This window comes from Epinephelus fuscoguttatus, linkage group LG13 (genome assembly GCF_011397635.1).
Source record: "Epinephelus fuscoguttatus linkage group LG13, E.fuscoguttatus.final_Chr_v1".
In the NCBI taxonomy this organism is placed as follows: domain Eukaryota; kingdom Metazoa; phylum Chordata; class Actinopteri; order Perciformes; family Serranidae; genus Epinephelus; species Epinephelus fuscoguttatus.
Window position 1 is genome coordinate 24,627,391 of NC_064764.1, and position 15,795 is coordinate 24,643,185.

Here is a 15,795-nt window from a genome sequence, read left to right on the forward strand (position 1 = left end):
AGCTAGCTCAGTGGTGCTCGGTGAACCAGCAGTAGATGCACACTTCCTTCTGCGTGGTGATACGGTTGGTGGGTGTAGTGGAGTAGACAGAAAATAGTTCCTAAAAGAAACGTTTAACAACAAGGTCTGGATTCTCTGGGGTCGTGATCTCTGGAAAGAGACACTGCTGGTGAGTTTTTCAAATGGCGCATTGAGCACCAATTGTATTCCAGAGAGGGCAGACACCTCTACAGCTGATATCTCCAACTATATAGGTGTATAAAGAGCACTACAGGTAATATATATAATAATATAATATGTATTTTTTATTTTGGGGTGAACTGCCCCTTTAAACTATGGTGAATGAAAGACTTTGGTTAAGGTTCAGGTTACTGGGGTTTGTCCAAATATTTGCTCCCTTATTAACGGATATTACATACTTTCTGCCAACACCACCACACAGCGCTGCATATTTGTGGCAACCACTGCCTGCTCCCCAGCAACCACACTTCCTCCACCTTCCAAGCGTCCTCCTGGATTAGCATGTAGGAATTGCTGCATGTGGATACCGTAATATGAGTTGAGGTTCATCTTAATTGTCGTTGTGAACCCCTAGCTTTTTTAAGGAGTGTTTCTGAGCTGCAGAATCCATGCCACACTGATTTGTTTGGGAGAATCACAAGAGCGGAGCCACGCCAAACTCAAATGTGTATTATTTTTGCAATAAATGGATGCAATAATGGGAGTGTCCAGAATGAATTTGTTTGGACCACACACTGTCCAAACAAAACAAGATATATAACCAACAATTAACAGGGTAAAACATTTCTGCTTCCTAACATGAGTGCTAAATGTCGGGCAAAATAATCACAGACTTGTATTGTTGAACTCAACTATAGTGTTTAACTGCTGACCTCCTTCTCAACTGAAGCTGTTTCCACTGCAGTCTTCATCATATTGAACCCCTTTGGACAATGTGGTGGTGGGCAGACATGCAGTGTGTAAATTACTTAAGTGAAAAAAGATTGCTTCTGTCATGGGAGAAGCATTTCAAAACAACAACAAACGTAAACTAATGCAGAAACATCACCTGTCCATTTCTAAGGGTACAGAGGATCAGGACCAGATGTCGGAGCAGACTTTGAAAGGGTGAAAACTCATTAAACATTTTTATGGCTGGACTCAGAATTAGCATGTGTGAGAGAGCAACGCTTTATGTGCTACCTGGGAGTAAGACATCAAAGCATGCTGCAGCTGCTAATGACAGGCCTATGCATGCCTGAGTTCCACAATTAGCTGATACAGCTAATCATCCCCTCCAAAAATACAGCAGATCATTAAACAAAAACTGCACGAAAAGCTCAAGTTATCCCAGACAAAAAAAACAAGACCAACAAGTTCAACATTTGTACAACAGTATGATTTTTCCTCGTGGTGATCCACAGGAAGAGTTTCGTTTGGTCTTGTATAGAATTTCAGTGAGGAGAGGAGCACCCCTAAACCCAATCCCCACCCCCATTATTAACCCACTCCTACCTCCAAAAGTCACAACCTATCCCTCACAGTGCAGTGTCATTTCACAGAGTGTCAACCCACCTCTGGAATTTCAGAGAGGAAGAAGAGGAAGCAAATTATGGGACGCAGAGTAGAGCCGCAGCATTGAAGAGAGTGAGAGAGACAGAGATTTTTTTTCCCCCCTGGAGGAGACTTTGACTTTGTGCTCTGGAAATCCAGCGTGCCTTGTGTGAAGCCACGACTAAGACCTGTTCCCTGTCTAAGCATTTTAATGAGCGTGAGCCCTCAGGAGGAATAGTCGGAACTCACAGAAACCAAAGTCAGCCCCGTGGGAAGCAAAGCTCTCTGGCTGCTCACGGTCACAGACATGCAGCCATTCACCTTGGTCGGTGCTCTTTTCCTTGTGCTCCACATCTCCTCTGGTAGTGCAGAAGCCCATAGGTAAGTCAATGAGCCACAGCAACAGAGTGTTTGATGTTGTAATGTGTGTTTCTACTCTGAGACCTGCAGCAGGTGTAAATTTTAGATTTCTGTGTATTATTACATTTATATCCACCAATAAAAAACCAAAAGTGCCACTAACAGCATTGCTAATATACAATTTAGCCCACTTCCTGTAGCCAAAAAAAGGAATTACAACCATTTTAACTGCCAATTCCTCCACATGCTTTGACTTTAGTGGAGCTTAATGAGTAACATGAACCCCCCCATTTGACACTGAATTATGTTCTTTAAATCTTTACAGGGAAAACTGTTGTTTCGATGGTATGTACACACTGCTGCCCCTGCCAGCAGACGACTATGACAGCTATGATAGTGTGTCAGCTAAATGCGGCACAGCAACTGTTAATAACTGAAGAGCACCTGTCACACTTGGGAGCCCCTCTCCTGGGGGCTATTCTGGTGGATTTCTATCAAGTCTCAGATTGCCCCAGTCCCACTGGAGCCGAGGCTGCTTATAGGATGCTACTACCCCTGCGACATGTAAACATCTGGGAAATTAGAGTTTGGCATGGAGCCCATTTTTTCAAAATTGATTCACCTTATTACCATGGTCTAAGGTCTAAAAATATAAATTAACATAAATGACTGTACCAAATACAAAAACTAGAGTGCTAAAACTCAAACTTGTGATATCACCAAGTATAAAGTCTGGAGCTGCTTTATAGACAATGAACTGGGAAAGATTTTATAGATTAAACTGAGAGCACCCCAGGGAATCTTCTGAGTATTTTTACATTTTTCTGTCTCAAACACTACGATAGAATGAAGCTCATTTGGGTGTAAAAAACAAAACAAACATTCTGTGGCTCCACAAATTCAGGCTCCCATTCATTGTCTGTGGAGCAGCTCCAGACTTTATACCCTACGACATCACAAGTTTGAGACTTACTTCTCTGGCTTCTGGATTTAAGAGAGAGTAGCTCATGTTCACGAACATTTATCGACCTTTTCTGGGCCATAGAAATGTTCCCCTTGAAGAGTAGAGATAATAAAGCTCAAAGCTTTCAAGTCAGAATTGGATGTGTGAGATTCTGATATGAATTCACTTAAGTTTGAATGGCATCCTAACACCTTAATTTAATTTACAGGTTTAAAATACACCCATGGAATATAATCTATACATCCTGTAGGTTATTTTAAAAGCAGCACTGACTCGCTGACCGCAACTGAGAGTAACTTTACAGTAGATTCTCATCTGACTCCGGAAATTGGAGACATTTATGAAGATCAAGGTACCCTACAAAAGGAGGACATATGTTTGTTCATAAGGTATCAGTGCGCAATGCAGGAAGTGTCTGATTAGTGTGCTTTTATCTATGTGTAGCCGACATCCTGTCAGCTGGCTGTTGCTCCACAGGGAGCCCACTTTTATCACTAAGCAAGACTGCGAGAGGACACTTTATTTAGGTTGTTTGTTTTTTCACACAACTAACATAGGGACCAAAATTAAAGGAAGAGGATGGCTGGAATCTACAATTTGGAGAGCTTAGTGAGACTGTGGATGTGTTGGGATCATTTTTCAATGTTAATATATCTGAATTTGTGATATGCCATCAGTCATATATCATTTAAAATATGTTTAGGTGATACGATTTTGCTTAAAGACCGAATATGCTATCTGACGTTCCATGCATTAACCACAGGAGGCTATAAATTTTGCTGAGACAGTGAAATTACACATGTTACTGTACCTTCTGCTCCTCTCGTTCTACAAAGGCACTACCGACAAGTCCTCACTGGAAACCAACCAGGTGTATGTCGCTATGGCAGGAGGCTGGAGTGTTGCTACGGCTGGAAGAAAAACAGTAAAGGACAGTGTGAGGGTAAGGGCAGTCCAGATTGATTATGAATGATACGTTTCATACATATATGTCTCATTTAATAACCAGCGACAGGTTACACATAATGCTTTTTTTAATGAGTTAATTATATATAGTATCAAATTTACTAGTGTCCTAACAATTGTTATTCTTTTCATGAAAGATACGGTCCTAACTCAGAAAATGTGGAGGAAATGACAGTCTAGATTGAAAAACCTCGCCTGCATAATAGAGCTGTGTGGTTTTACTATGATCCATTATTCTCAAACCACTGATATTTCTGGCGGTATTCTCTTCATGTTAAATGTTTTACCAGCTCAGTGTGACCACGGCTGCAAGCACGGAGAGTGTGTTGGCCCCAACAAATGCAAGTGTTTTCCAGGATACACCGGAAAGACATGTAACCAAGGTGGGCAGTTGGGGTCTGGAATATATGGGTCAAACTGGGTACAGGGTAATCAAATTTCCAGCTGATGACTGGCTTTAGTAGCTAATTTTAGGTATGTTTTACTGTAAGCAAATCTTGGTCCCTTGTGTTTCAATAAAAAAGCATTTTTGGGGTTTAAGAAAAGAGGGTGTTGTGGGTAAAAAAAAAATGTATGTGACTCTTGTTTCTAGATCTGAATGAGTGTGGCCTGAAACCTCGACCCTGTGAACATCGCTGCATGAACACCTACGGAAGTTACAAGTGCTACTGTCTCAATGGTTACACCTTAATGCCTGATGGATCTTGTGCAAGTGAGTCCCATCGTTCTACTATCCATACACACACTAAGTGGAAACACACACAAAAATATCAAAGTTGCCAAGTTTGACTTTTTGTCAATGTGTGTTTTTTTGTGTCTGTGTTCATGCATGTAGATTCCAGGACATGCTCTATTGCTCACTGTCAGTATGGCTGTGAGGAAGTTCAGGGGGAGATTCGCTGCCTCTGCCCATCTGCAGGGCTGCAACTGGGGCAAGATGGAAGGACTTGTGTAGGTGAGCAATCACGCACACTCGATTACAAACACGAGGTAGGTCAAAAACCTATGTCAAATATAATGCTTAACTAGAGACAGGCCTAAGCAAGATGTAAGGAGAGTGAAAAAATCAGTGGGAGCAATAGCCCTTATCTAAATAATGAATACTGACTCAAAAAAAAGTATTGACTTTGGCTTGTGTCTGTCTTATGGATTAGGAGTTTTTTTCACAGTGGAACAATTCTGTACAGTTTCTATTATATGGCTTTTGCATGCTTGGCTTGTGTATCAGATGGATGCAATTAAGTTATATTTCTTCCCACAAAACTGCTTGAGCTGTGACAGAGCCAGTCTGGCATACTGATCACACAGGGGGAGTAATATAATAGTTCTGGAGCATTAAACTTCAGGATTACCATGGATTCGACACACTCCAAAATAGAGGTACAGCAGAAGTATGCTTCCACCCTGAAAATGTAGCAGAAAGTACATGTTTTCCAGATGTAATGCACTAAAACAGACAAATAATGGAACCTCAAGAGACACATGCATATCTACAGTATCCACCATAAAAATTTAAAGTAGTTTCTAACCATTTAAAGTACAAATTTAAACCTCAGCTTAACTAGAGCCAACGGCACCTTCCCTACTTCTGCTGTCCTTGCTTGAACCGCACCAATATTTAAACTTAGGATTCATTCTGATCTCAACTATACACCTGTGAAGTTTTCTGACTCTATCTTGCACGGTTGTGACATTACTGCGTCGACAAAATCCGTCCACAGACAGACAGACGGACTGACATATAAATAAACTCCTGGCAAACAGGCTCTGTGGTAGAACCACCAAAATAGGCGTCACCTGGACTATATTTCACCCTGATGACACACAGATTCACAAGGTGAAAACAGTACTATCTGTCATGGCTGGTAATCAATTAATTAAATAATCGTCTCTACAGCAATAGGTGACGTTCAAAAGCATCCCTAATATGGGTGTTAGCATTAGCTTAAAAACCTTCTTGTACACATATCCTCCTGTGTTAAGTAGTTCACTGCATCCACAACAGCAATAGCTCAGTTACCCACTGAGCTATTGCTTCAAACATAAATTAGCAGTGATGCTAATGGGAAGCCAGTGAGGGATCATGTTTATGATCACAGGGATGGAGTGATGTACTTAGTACATCAATGATGGGGAAACTTCCTGCTGGCAGATAAAGAGGAGCAGCTGATGACTCCATGTGAATCAGAGGAATCACACAGTTATCCGTGGAAACTGTAAGCAGGAAGTGTCAAGGAACATAATGTGATGTGTTGTTTAAAAGTGACGAGATATTTAAAATTTCTAGTGTCCAAGAATGAAGGTTTTGTGCTTGAACTTGATAAATATAATATCAAAGTTCCTTCATTTTCCCCCCTCTGTTGTCTCCCTTCAGATATTGATGAATGTGTAACTGGGAAGAACCTCTGCCCGTACAACAGACAATGTGTAAACACCTTCGGCAGCTACTTGTGCAAGTGCCAGGACGGCTATGACCTGAAATATGTTGACGGCAAATATGACTGTGTAGGTAAGGTATACAAGTTTATTACACCGCAACATTTGCAATCAATTCTGCTCCTAAAGGTACAAATAGGCTTCTTCCAATTCCAGACAGTGATGAGTGCGCAGCCGGCACCCACAAGTGCAGCCACCACGCTGTCTGTGTGAACACTCAAGGATCCTACAAGTGCAGGTGCAAGTCTGGCTTCAGAGGCAATGGCTTTGAATGCTCTGGTGAGATCCATGAACAGCGACAAAGAATCGTGACTAATGAGTTTTAGCGATGACTTTTGATATGTAATAACACTTATCACATCAAGCCATTCACAATAGATTTAAGGAACTCTAGTCGCAAGCCTTTCCCAGATGAGAGTAGTCAGATAGGTCAAGAGCAGTTTTACATCCACATATTTCATTTGGACTCCATAAACATCAGCAAACAACAGTCCTGCCAAGGCTAGCTTCCTGCTTTCAGACTCCACTCCTCTTTGCAGATGTTAGAAAGACAGATCCACAGATTGAAAACACACCTGTGTAAATATGACATTGTACAGTAGCCAGCCCTCTGAAGAGAAAGGAGAAAGACAGGTTGTGCTGTACCCTTCAAACCAGCATGTGTAGATGAAACAGGTGAAGCTTCATGTAGCCAAATGACATAAAAAGAATAGGCTCGGGGTTTCAGCGCAAGTGAAAGATGCCTTTATTTTTTATAGTCAAGCCGTTTTATCAGAGGTCGTGGGATGGAGACAAAGGCAGTGCAGATGATTTCCTCAATGGTGAGACTGTGTGGATTCCAAGACTCTGCTTCCGTTGTTCATTCGCTGCACTGCAACCCTATTCATTCCCTCCTCTTGCCTCCTACTTTTAAGAACACCTCTCCAAACTCTCTCTCTTGCTCATGGCTGGAAATGTTGTATGTCCTCCACATGCACAGCTTGATATGAGACCTGGAATCCCCAGCATGACCCTTTGTATACAGAACTTGTGTTACGTGTGATAAAATGCTTGTGCACTTGAAACTCTGTCATGTGCAATGAATGCCACTGTCATGCATCACCTGCATGGAGTAGGACAAGAGCAGCAGCTGCAGAATACATGACAGCAAACACATCTGCATCCTGGTAAACTGCTGTCTTTCCCATTCATGATTGCGGTTCCACATGTCTGATCTGATTCCCCTTCCTGCCCGCAGCCATCCCAGACTCTCAAGTGAGGACCAGGATTCTGGGAGGTACGCTGGGCAACGAGGACATCAAAAACGTTATCCCTGAACCGGTTGTGACACCGCCTCCTAAGCTCCGCGAGCAGCCTTTCGACTATGATGGAGAGGTCTATGTTGGCCCCCAGACTGAGCAGGGACAGGAGGACGCATTTCCTGAGGAAGAAGAGGAGGAGGAGGAAGAGGAGGAAGAGGAAGACAACCAGCTCAATCCAAGAGGAGATGTTTTCAGTAAGTGCCCTTTCGTTTGGCTCCTTTGCAGTTATTCTGGGTGGTCTACAATGCATTAACCATACACAGACTACACAAACACAGTTTCTACAAAGGCTTTGTTCTTGTGTCCATACAGCATCTGAATACAATTAACAATTTTTCAATAAATAGCATGTCAGGAACAAACCTTCAAGTCTCGACCCCAGGCTGTATAATTCTTCTTGGAAGGTTTGATGTTACTAATAATGGAAAAACATATATTTGTTGACTCTTTTGGTGAACAACATGCTAAGACACATTGAATCTGATTAGTCCAAGATGTCCCACTTATTTCCACAAAGAACCACAAGACTTGTCACTGTCATGTCCTCCAGTATTGTAAAAATAGTCACCAACTCTAAGATCATGTTAACTTTAGGGGGGCTGTTCCGTATCACATTTTTTACACAATCAAATCCATTATTATCAATGTAGATGTTTTTAAGGGCACGATGGCTGTGCCCTGACACCTCGTCCAACTGGATGCGATGCGAACAAGCAAGAAAATCCAATTATTTCAGTGTTTCCCAATGAGGTTGTCCTAGCCTGCTCTGCAACGTGTCGTTTGTGTGCAAAAACGCTCGCATTAGCTCTGTTTTGGTGAAGCTTTGCACACCTCCAACCTTTTTTCAGAGCGTTAGTGGAGGATTAATTTCCCTAGGCTTGCTCAGGGCTCGATAGGCCCCCTGAATGTTGCTGTCGCTTGTAGTAAATCTGAACATTTGTTGCACTCCATCCATTACAGTTTGTTAGGAAGAGTTGAAATATAAACAATGTTCAACTTTGGGAATGCAGCAACGCACGCCTCATGTTATGTGACAAGGAACAATCAATCATGGCCTGCAAATTTCTTTAATTTCTTCCCTATATATCAGTTTATGACAGGCACGTTCAAAGTCTGGCCCAGGGGCCAATTGTGGCCTGCTTACTGATTTAAAGAGCTTGTGGCTTGTTGTTCGAAATACACTGTGTGCGGCCCACCATACAATATTGGTTAATCAAGCGAGATCACTTTGCATTTTTTCCATTCATCTTATAGGACTGTCATATAGTGTGTAGACATGCACTGAGTAGAAACTGCACAGGCGGAACTAATGTATTTTCATAAAGATGCGATAAACAAGCAAACCAATGGTTACCTAATAGCAGACATTTTCTGCCTGATAGCAGTCATGGCCACAGCAAACAAATGTAAAGTTGAACGCGAGGGCCGTTGTTTTCGAGAGTCCATATGATAACCCATATGATGCAAGAAGCAGCTGGCCCCCAGGTATTTTCACATTATCGAATCTGGCCCCCATTCAAAAATGACTGGACACCCCTGGTCTAATGTAACTATGGAGAAGTTGATCATTTAGTGCAGGGCCACCCAGAGCTGTACAATCTGTTAATATTGTTCAGACAATATTTTAATACAAACTTAAAAACGAAGCCTTGAAGATCAGCTACGAACTCAGGAATTCTGATAAGTTATGGTCACTCAGCAACGTCAGGTGCAACCCGCCTCCTACTCTTGAAAGTTTGCACGAAATTAGTATCCAGTGGTATAAGATGCGTTGTGTGTCTCGGCTCTAAACTGACATATTTAAACTCTGTCATGATATCAAACTACTGGCTACAACAAATAAAAATATCAAGATCACAAGAACCCAGCAATATATAATAAAGACATTATCTGAACCAGTTTAATTGATTCCAAGACATAGCAGCGTCTAGCATGTCATTCATGCCTGAGTTGTGTGTATATATGCACAACCTGGCAACATATCCAGACACTTTCATCAGATAAAGAGAGAAGTGTGGGCAGTGTGGTCGTGCAGCGGTATGGTATGCACCTCAATGAGAAACCCCATACATGAGGTTACCTTTCACCACTAATCTTGATCTTCATGGAAACACCCAAGCCTGTGTAAGAACTCAGATAGCAAGAGGAGACAGGCCCCGAGACATCCATCACCTCCAGGGAGGAATTTTACTCTGTCGGCATGTGAGAGCCCAGGGATACAACTCATCCTGCTTCCCATCTCCTGGGAGGAGGGTGAGGAAGGGAGGGAGGTTACTAAGCCCCCAAGCCTTTTATTATGTTTTCCCCAAAACAGCTGTTGTGCAAACAGACTTGACTCCTAGTTGGAAAGTCTGTCATCAGCACTTTAGACCTCTCTAACACTAGCCCACTCTGGCTGAGCAGGTTCAGTAACCCCAGCTGTCACTCTTCTGACTCTCTAAGGCTGCTTACCATGGGGGTGGTTTGCTGCAAGAGCTTTAAAATACTTGGGGGGGCAGTATACCAAAGTTGTAGTTACATCTCAAGACATGAGTGACAGCAGGGCAGGTCTACACTTGTTGGTTAAAAGGCTCTTTTTGACTTTTGTTTCAGCGTGGAAAATCTCTCTGCTGCATAATTTTGGAATGTTCTTTATTCATCACACATATTTAAAGGAATTCGTAGACAAAAGGTTCTGTCATTTTTATGAGGCGGAAATTTAAGGGGCAGATTTAATGAGATTTTGTAAGAGTGTAATTGTGATACAGCTGTGACTGCTTTTACTCATTTACTGATGATCACATTTAGCTGGAATTTAACATACTCAGTTGCCAATTTATTAGGTACACCTTGCTAAAAAGAATGCAGGCCTGCAATAAATCTTAGCTTCAGTTAAAAGTAAACAGTATAATCTTTCCGAAAGTAGGATTTATTGCAGAATTGTTGTATGCAATAAGCTAGGTGCACCTAATAAATTGGCAAGTGGGTGTATATTCGCTAAAGATTCATAAATTCACACTGATTTGTCTCCTTTAATCTCTAAACACAGTATCAGAGGACTTTGAATCAGTGTTCGGCCCAGCCACAGAAGTCAAAGAAATCGAAATTACACCAGTTCAGGAAGGTAATCAAATATCTGTTTATGTGCCATATTGTTATACAGTGACTGTTTATGTGACTATTTGCTAATGTGCTCCTGTTGTTTCACCTTCTAGAGTTTATCATGGATTGCAACTTTGATCAGGGAGCATGTGAGTGGGTCCAAGACAAGGCTGATGACATGGACTGGAGCGTAGCCTACCATAATGGTAACATATGCATGAATATGTTTTTTTGTGTGTTTGTTTTACAGGTTATATAAGATTATTTTAGGTTTGTGCATTCACATGCATTCAGTAATAAGTGCTACAAACTCCTCCAGATGCCGAGTACTACATGGCCATGAGTGGGCTTCTAGGGGAGCCAGACGATATCGCCAAGCTGAAGTTGCTTCTCAGTGACCGCGCCCAGCAGGGTAGCTTCTGCCTCACCTTTGACTACCGTGTGGTGGGCCAAAATGTGGGAACGCTCAGGGTGCTGCTGGATAACAATGCTTACCCAGTCTGGGAGCAGAGCCGAAGCAGAAACCAGGAGTGGCAGACAGAGCTCCTCACTGTGGCCTGGAAAGAGGAGGCACCAGAATCTGTGAGTCATTTGATAGCTTTTTAAGACATATTATTGATGAATGATTGTCAAACTAGAGCTGTAACTGCTAACAATAATATCACAAAAGGAGGTTGAACAAGACAATGTTGTATTTCATTTGGTTCGCAGTATGTTTGAAATGTTTGAAGATGCAACGGTACCCTTAAATGTCTTTCAGATCATCTTTGAAGCTCAGCATGGGAAAGATGTCGGAGGAGAGATTGGGCTGGACAATGTTGTGCTGACCTCAGGGCCCTGTCAAGATGATGTCAGTCCATTCGTTTAAGAAGAATCATCACCCCGGGTTTACAATTGAAAATCTGCTCTAACTGATACATGTGAAATATTGCTGTTTCCTTTCCACATGGTCTGGAGTTTCTCAATGTTTCCTCATGGCTTAGCCACTAGACATCCACATAAAGATACAAAAGCATGGTCTCAATGGAAGATTATGTGTTATCAATGAATGCATGTTTACTTAGTACATCAATCTGCTCCTATCTTTATTTTCAAAATGGTCTCTCAGCGTACAGATAACTCAGATCTCAGGAATAGGTGGAAATGCAAACTTTGTGTGTAAGTTAGATGTAACAGTATTGTGCTTAGTCATTTGTTGTGTATGTGATTGCTGAAGTTAACTGAAAAATAATCTACCACATGTAATGTGAATTCTTAGGGTGAATTATATCTGACATTCAATCTTAGATGAATAACTTTTTTGAAGGCTGGTTAGTTTAAATGATAAAAGGTAACAGTGCATAATAGAACTGCTGTAAATTTTGCTTTCATGTTATGTTGTACTATTACATTAAATCTGTTTTTTCTAACTCTGTCTACTGATCTTTTTTTTACACCTGGATACATAATCTTGTAGGCTGTAGGCCTCTAAAACCAGATCGTCACCTAGACTTACCTGATACTGAAGTGAATGTATGATATCAGGACAAAATCTATGGTAATATGACAAAGAATGGGGGTGATTTTAGGAGATTCGATCTGCTGACTGAAGAAATGTCACCACAAATGTAAATTTATGGAGGCCAGGGCTGGTTTTATACCACAGAAAACTGATTTGTGGCAGTCTCTGACAACCAGGGACTCAGCTGGTGAGAGGATTACAGGACATGTTTGGCTGGCATCCTGTTTGTGGTCAATAATGTTGCTGTCTAAAAGCTTGTGTAGGCTCTAAGTAGTAGTGTGAGTACAGTTTTGGTCTATTTGTGCTTTTCTTTATTATTATTTGCTGCTATTATCTTTCAGAAAAACATATTTTACCCTTTGCTACATTAGCATTAGGATGCAGTTTGCTCTTTATTGCTTCAGTATAAATAATGGATAGTCAACCAACAAAAATGAGGGTAATACAACAAGGAGACTCTGCATAACGGCCACATTTACTTTGGTTTGTTAACCTAATGTTAACATTAGTTATGTACATATTGTTGCTAACGTTGTAGATTACTTTTACCTTCAGTGGACACAGATATGGTTACAGTACATGGATATATGGTGCAACAAGTGTGCTAGCTAACGTTAGCTCGTTGATATATTAATGTTAACGTGCTGCATCCAGCTTTTTTAGGGCGAGGTCTGATAGGTTTTGTCTGTCTGCAGCTGGGATGCTGGGGGATAAAAGCTAACTAAGCTAAATGTCGCTCTCTGCTGGCTAAACATGGCTAATACAAAGAAGTTAAAGATGTGTTACCAATGGAGGGATACTGGAGCTAAACTGTTAGCTAACGTCAGTTCATGGTCATATCCTTGTTTTAGAAGTACCTAAATGTTGGCTGACATATTAAGTTAGAAAGATATAATGTGTTTTCCGGGAAAATATATTTTAATTAGAAGTTGAAAGGGCCTAAAACCTTACCTCGGCGCTCGTTGGTTGTTTGACAGACAAGATCACATGATCCGAGGCTGCCCATGTATCGTTAGCCTGTTAGCAGCTAGCCGCGTTAGCACGGAGCCTCAGGGGTTCACCCACCAGGAAACAACAGCGCGACCTGACGTTAGCTCGAGCCACGCCAAGGCGAGGAGCTGTCAAACATATGCATTAATAATATTTTAGTTATTTCCTGTTTTGTTTCTCGCTGAGTCAGCGGCTGTCTGGTCCAAACTATAAGGTACGTTACTAGCAACACTGCCTGGAAGTAAACCTCAGCTAACGAATGCTATCTATTGTATTTACCTAACTCCAGCTGTGTTCCCTTGTTTTCTTTTTGTGTTAGCCTAGCTAAGCTAACACGTAGCTGCCCACAGTTATGTTCTACTAGCATGTTGCAGCTATTAGTTTAATGTGTATGTTATATGTCACAAGCTAAATCGTTAGCTATAGCTTGTTGGAGTGCTCACAGTGTTTTGAACGTTTGGTAGCAGATCATGCTTTATTGCAAAGGGGCTTCTTAGCTAGAATTGCTGTCTTCTGCCATCTGTTAATGAGGAAACTGCTGTGTTACAGCTGGTTGAACGTTACCTGTATGGCTGCTCACATCAACATTAAACATATGAGCATGTGACCAAGGAGCAAGGGCTACAGCACATGATCTGGACAAGTGGAGGAGGCCAAAATCAATCGGGTGAGGCAAAAAACATGTACTAAAAAGTGTGCTTCTGCAGTATTATGTGTTATATATAATACTTTATTTCAAAATGATATTATTGTGTTGCACAAGTAGTGAAAATCTCTATTTTTGCATCTCTCCAATAGGTTAAGTATTGCAAAGTGGTTGATCAGGATTAAAAAGCCATGACCACAAAGACATCCCTGCTTAAAGTCATCCTACTGGGTGATGGTGGTGTTGGAAAAAGCTCCATCATGAATCGTTATGTCACCAACAAGTTTGATGCACACCTTTTCCACACCATCGGCGTGGAGTTCCTCAACAAGGAGCTGGAGGTAGATGGCCACCAAGTTACCCTACAGATCTGGGACACTGCTGGCCAGGAGCGCTTCCGCAGCCTGAGGACTCCTTTCTATCGTGGCTCTGACTGCTGCCTGCTCACCTTTAGCGTAGATGACAACCAGAGTTTCCTCAACTTGGGCAACTGGAAGAAGGAGTTCATCTACTATGCAGACGTCAAGGAGCCAGAGAAGTTTCCATTCGTCGTCTTGGGCAACAAAGTGGACGTGACAGAAAGGCAGGTGTCTTCTGAGGAGGCTCAGCAGTGGTGCCAGGAGAATGGCGACTATCCCTATTATGAGACCAGTGCAAAGGATGCCACCAATGTCGCGGTGGCCTTTGAGGAGGCAGTGCGTAGAGTGTTGGCTCTGGATGAAAGAACGGACCACCTCATCCCCACAGACACAGTCAAGCTCCACAGAAAGCCACGCTCTGCTGCCACTTGCTGTTCATAACACCCAGGAGCTATGACTAACATTAATTTGCTGGTATGCCTGTTATGTGATGAGGCTGTAGGTTTACAATGCTGTAGAAACATCTTATTTAAACAAATTATGCTACTGGCTTTATGATTTATTTTACTGTTGGAGGATGGATACTACTACCAGTTGGACTTCTGTTGAAAGAAAAAAAGGGGAAACACTAAATTCATCCCAGTCTAATTACAAATAAACAGGAAGTCACTGAATCATTCACTCAGCTCCGCCACAGCTCAAAGGTCGGACTTTGGAGGGGTAGCAGAAAAGATGCCGCATTTTGCGTTGGCCCAAGACTGCCTGTGGGGAACTAAAAATCTGTCTTGAAGGAACAGAAGCAATATATTTGAATAGTTTCACTTCCCTCTCAAGTGGCTAAATGTTCCACTCTGTCATTAAGGAAATTATAATTTGACTCTTAAAATGTGTTCTACCTTGGGAGTGTGAGCATAATAGTGTTTCTGAACCTCACCCCTAAATGTAGTAATACAGAGAGATTGATGGCCTATATATTTGTTCAGAAAATAACTGCATAATTAATTTAAACAGCCCAATAACCTTATTTCTGAGAATTATAAAGTAGCTAAGGCACTACAATGTGTAACTAACAAATCGAGGCTTGTCGTGATTATTGCACCTTTAGGTCTTTTTGTGCACATTCTGCTTAGTGAGTAGATTTTGTGCTGGAAGCACTGAGGGGCACGATCCCCCACAGAGAATAAATATTAAAGCAAAGTTAACATGCATGGCTTATGGTGTATTTAAGTTCCTGGAAACTTTTGTATTTTGTAAACCGTTTTTACCTTAAAAATCACCAAATCAATATTGCCATGAGGAAAGTTTAATGAAATAGCAGTTATGATTGAGTAAACTGTTTTTCCTCATTGTTGGGTGTATTGTTTTAAATAATGATCTTTGAAGCACTCTGTTAGCATTTTTTTATACTTGCAGTTGAAATGCCTTCCCCATAGCTTAATATTTAAAACGGTGACAACTAATTTACCTTTGTTTTTCATTCTCATATTCAAAGCTGTACTACTGGTATGCCAAATGTTAAATAAACCCCCTGAGAATTGTCTCTTAACGCATATTTTCTTACCTGAAAACTCTGATAAGTTGGTTTATGGTCCCAAGGTTTGATTCTGCTGCGCTTTCTAACCACTGTATTGTAATGC

At 41.5% G+C, this 15,795-nt stretch overlaps 2 protein-coding genes across 3 annotated transcripts; both read left to right on the top strand.

The window, feature by feature from the left end:
- Nucleotides 1–1,533: 1,533 nt before the first annotated feature.
- egfl6 (EGF-like-domain, multiple 6) lies at nt 1,534–12,052 on the top strand. 2 transcript variants are annotated; one of them, XM_049595180.1, is made up of 13 exons: nt 1,534–1,935; nt 3,715–3,821; nt 4,135–4,227; nt 4,437–4,556; nt 4,680–4,799; nt 6,219–6,353; nt 6,437–6,559; nt 7,039–7,101; nt 7,518–7,775; nt 10,610–10,684; nt 10,776–10,868; nt 10,982–11,244; nt 11,423–12,048. In XM_049595180.1, exons 1-13 carry the CDS (start codon nt 1,862–1,864, stop codon nt 11,528–11,530), a joined length of 1,632 nt encoding a protein of 543 aa, XP_049451137.1. In that variant the 5' UTR covers nt 1,534–1,861; the 3' UTR covers nt 11,531–12,048. The 2 variants fall into 2 exon arrangements, with proteins under 2 accessions (XP_049451137.1, XP_049451138.1); XM_049595181.1 differs by lacking the exons at nt 6,437–6,559; nt 7,039–7,101 and having other exon boundaries at nt 11,423–12,052.
- A 1,075-nt stretch (nt 12,053–13,127) lies between these two features.
- rab9a (RAB9A, member RAS oncogene family) lies at nt 13,128–15,698 on the top strand. Its single transcript, XM_049595182.1, has 3 exons — nt 13,128–13,367; nt 13,703–13,820; nt 13,952–15,698. Exon 3 carries the CDS (start codon nt 13,991–13,993, stop codon nt 14,597–14,599), a length of 609 nt encoding a protein of 202 aa, XP_049451139.1. The 5' UTR covers nt 13,128–13,367; nt 13,703–13,820; nt 13,952–13,990; the 3' UTR covers nt 14,600–15,698.
- Nucleotides 15,699–15,795: the final 97 nt, after the last annotated feature.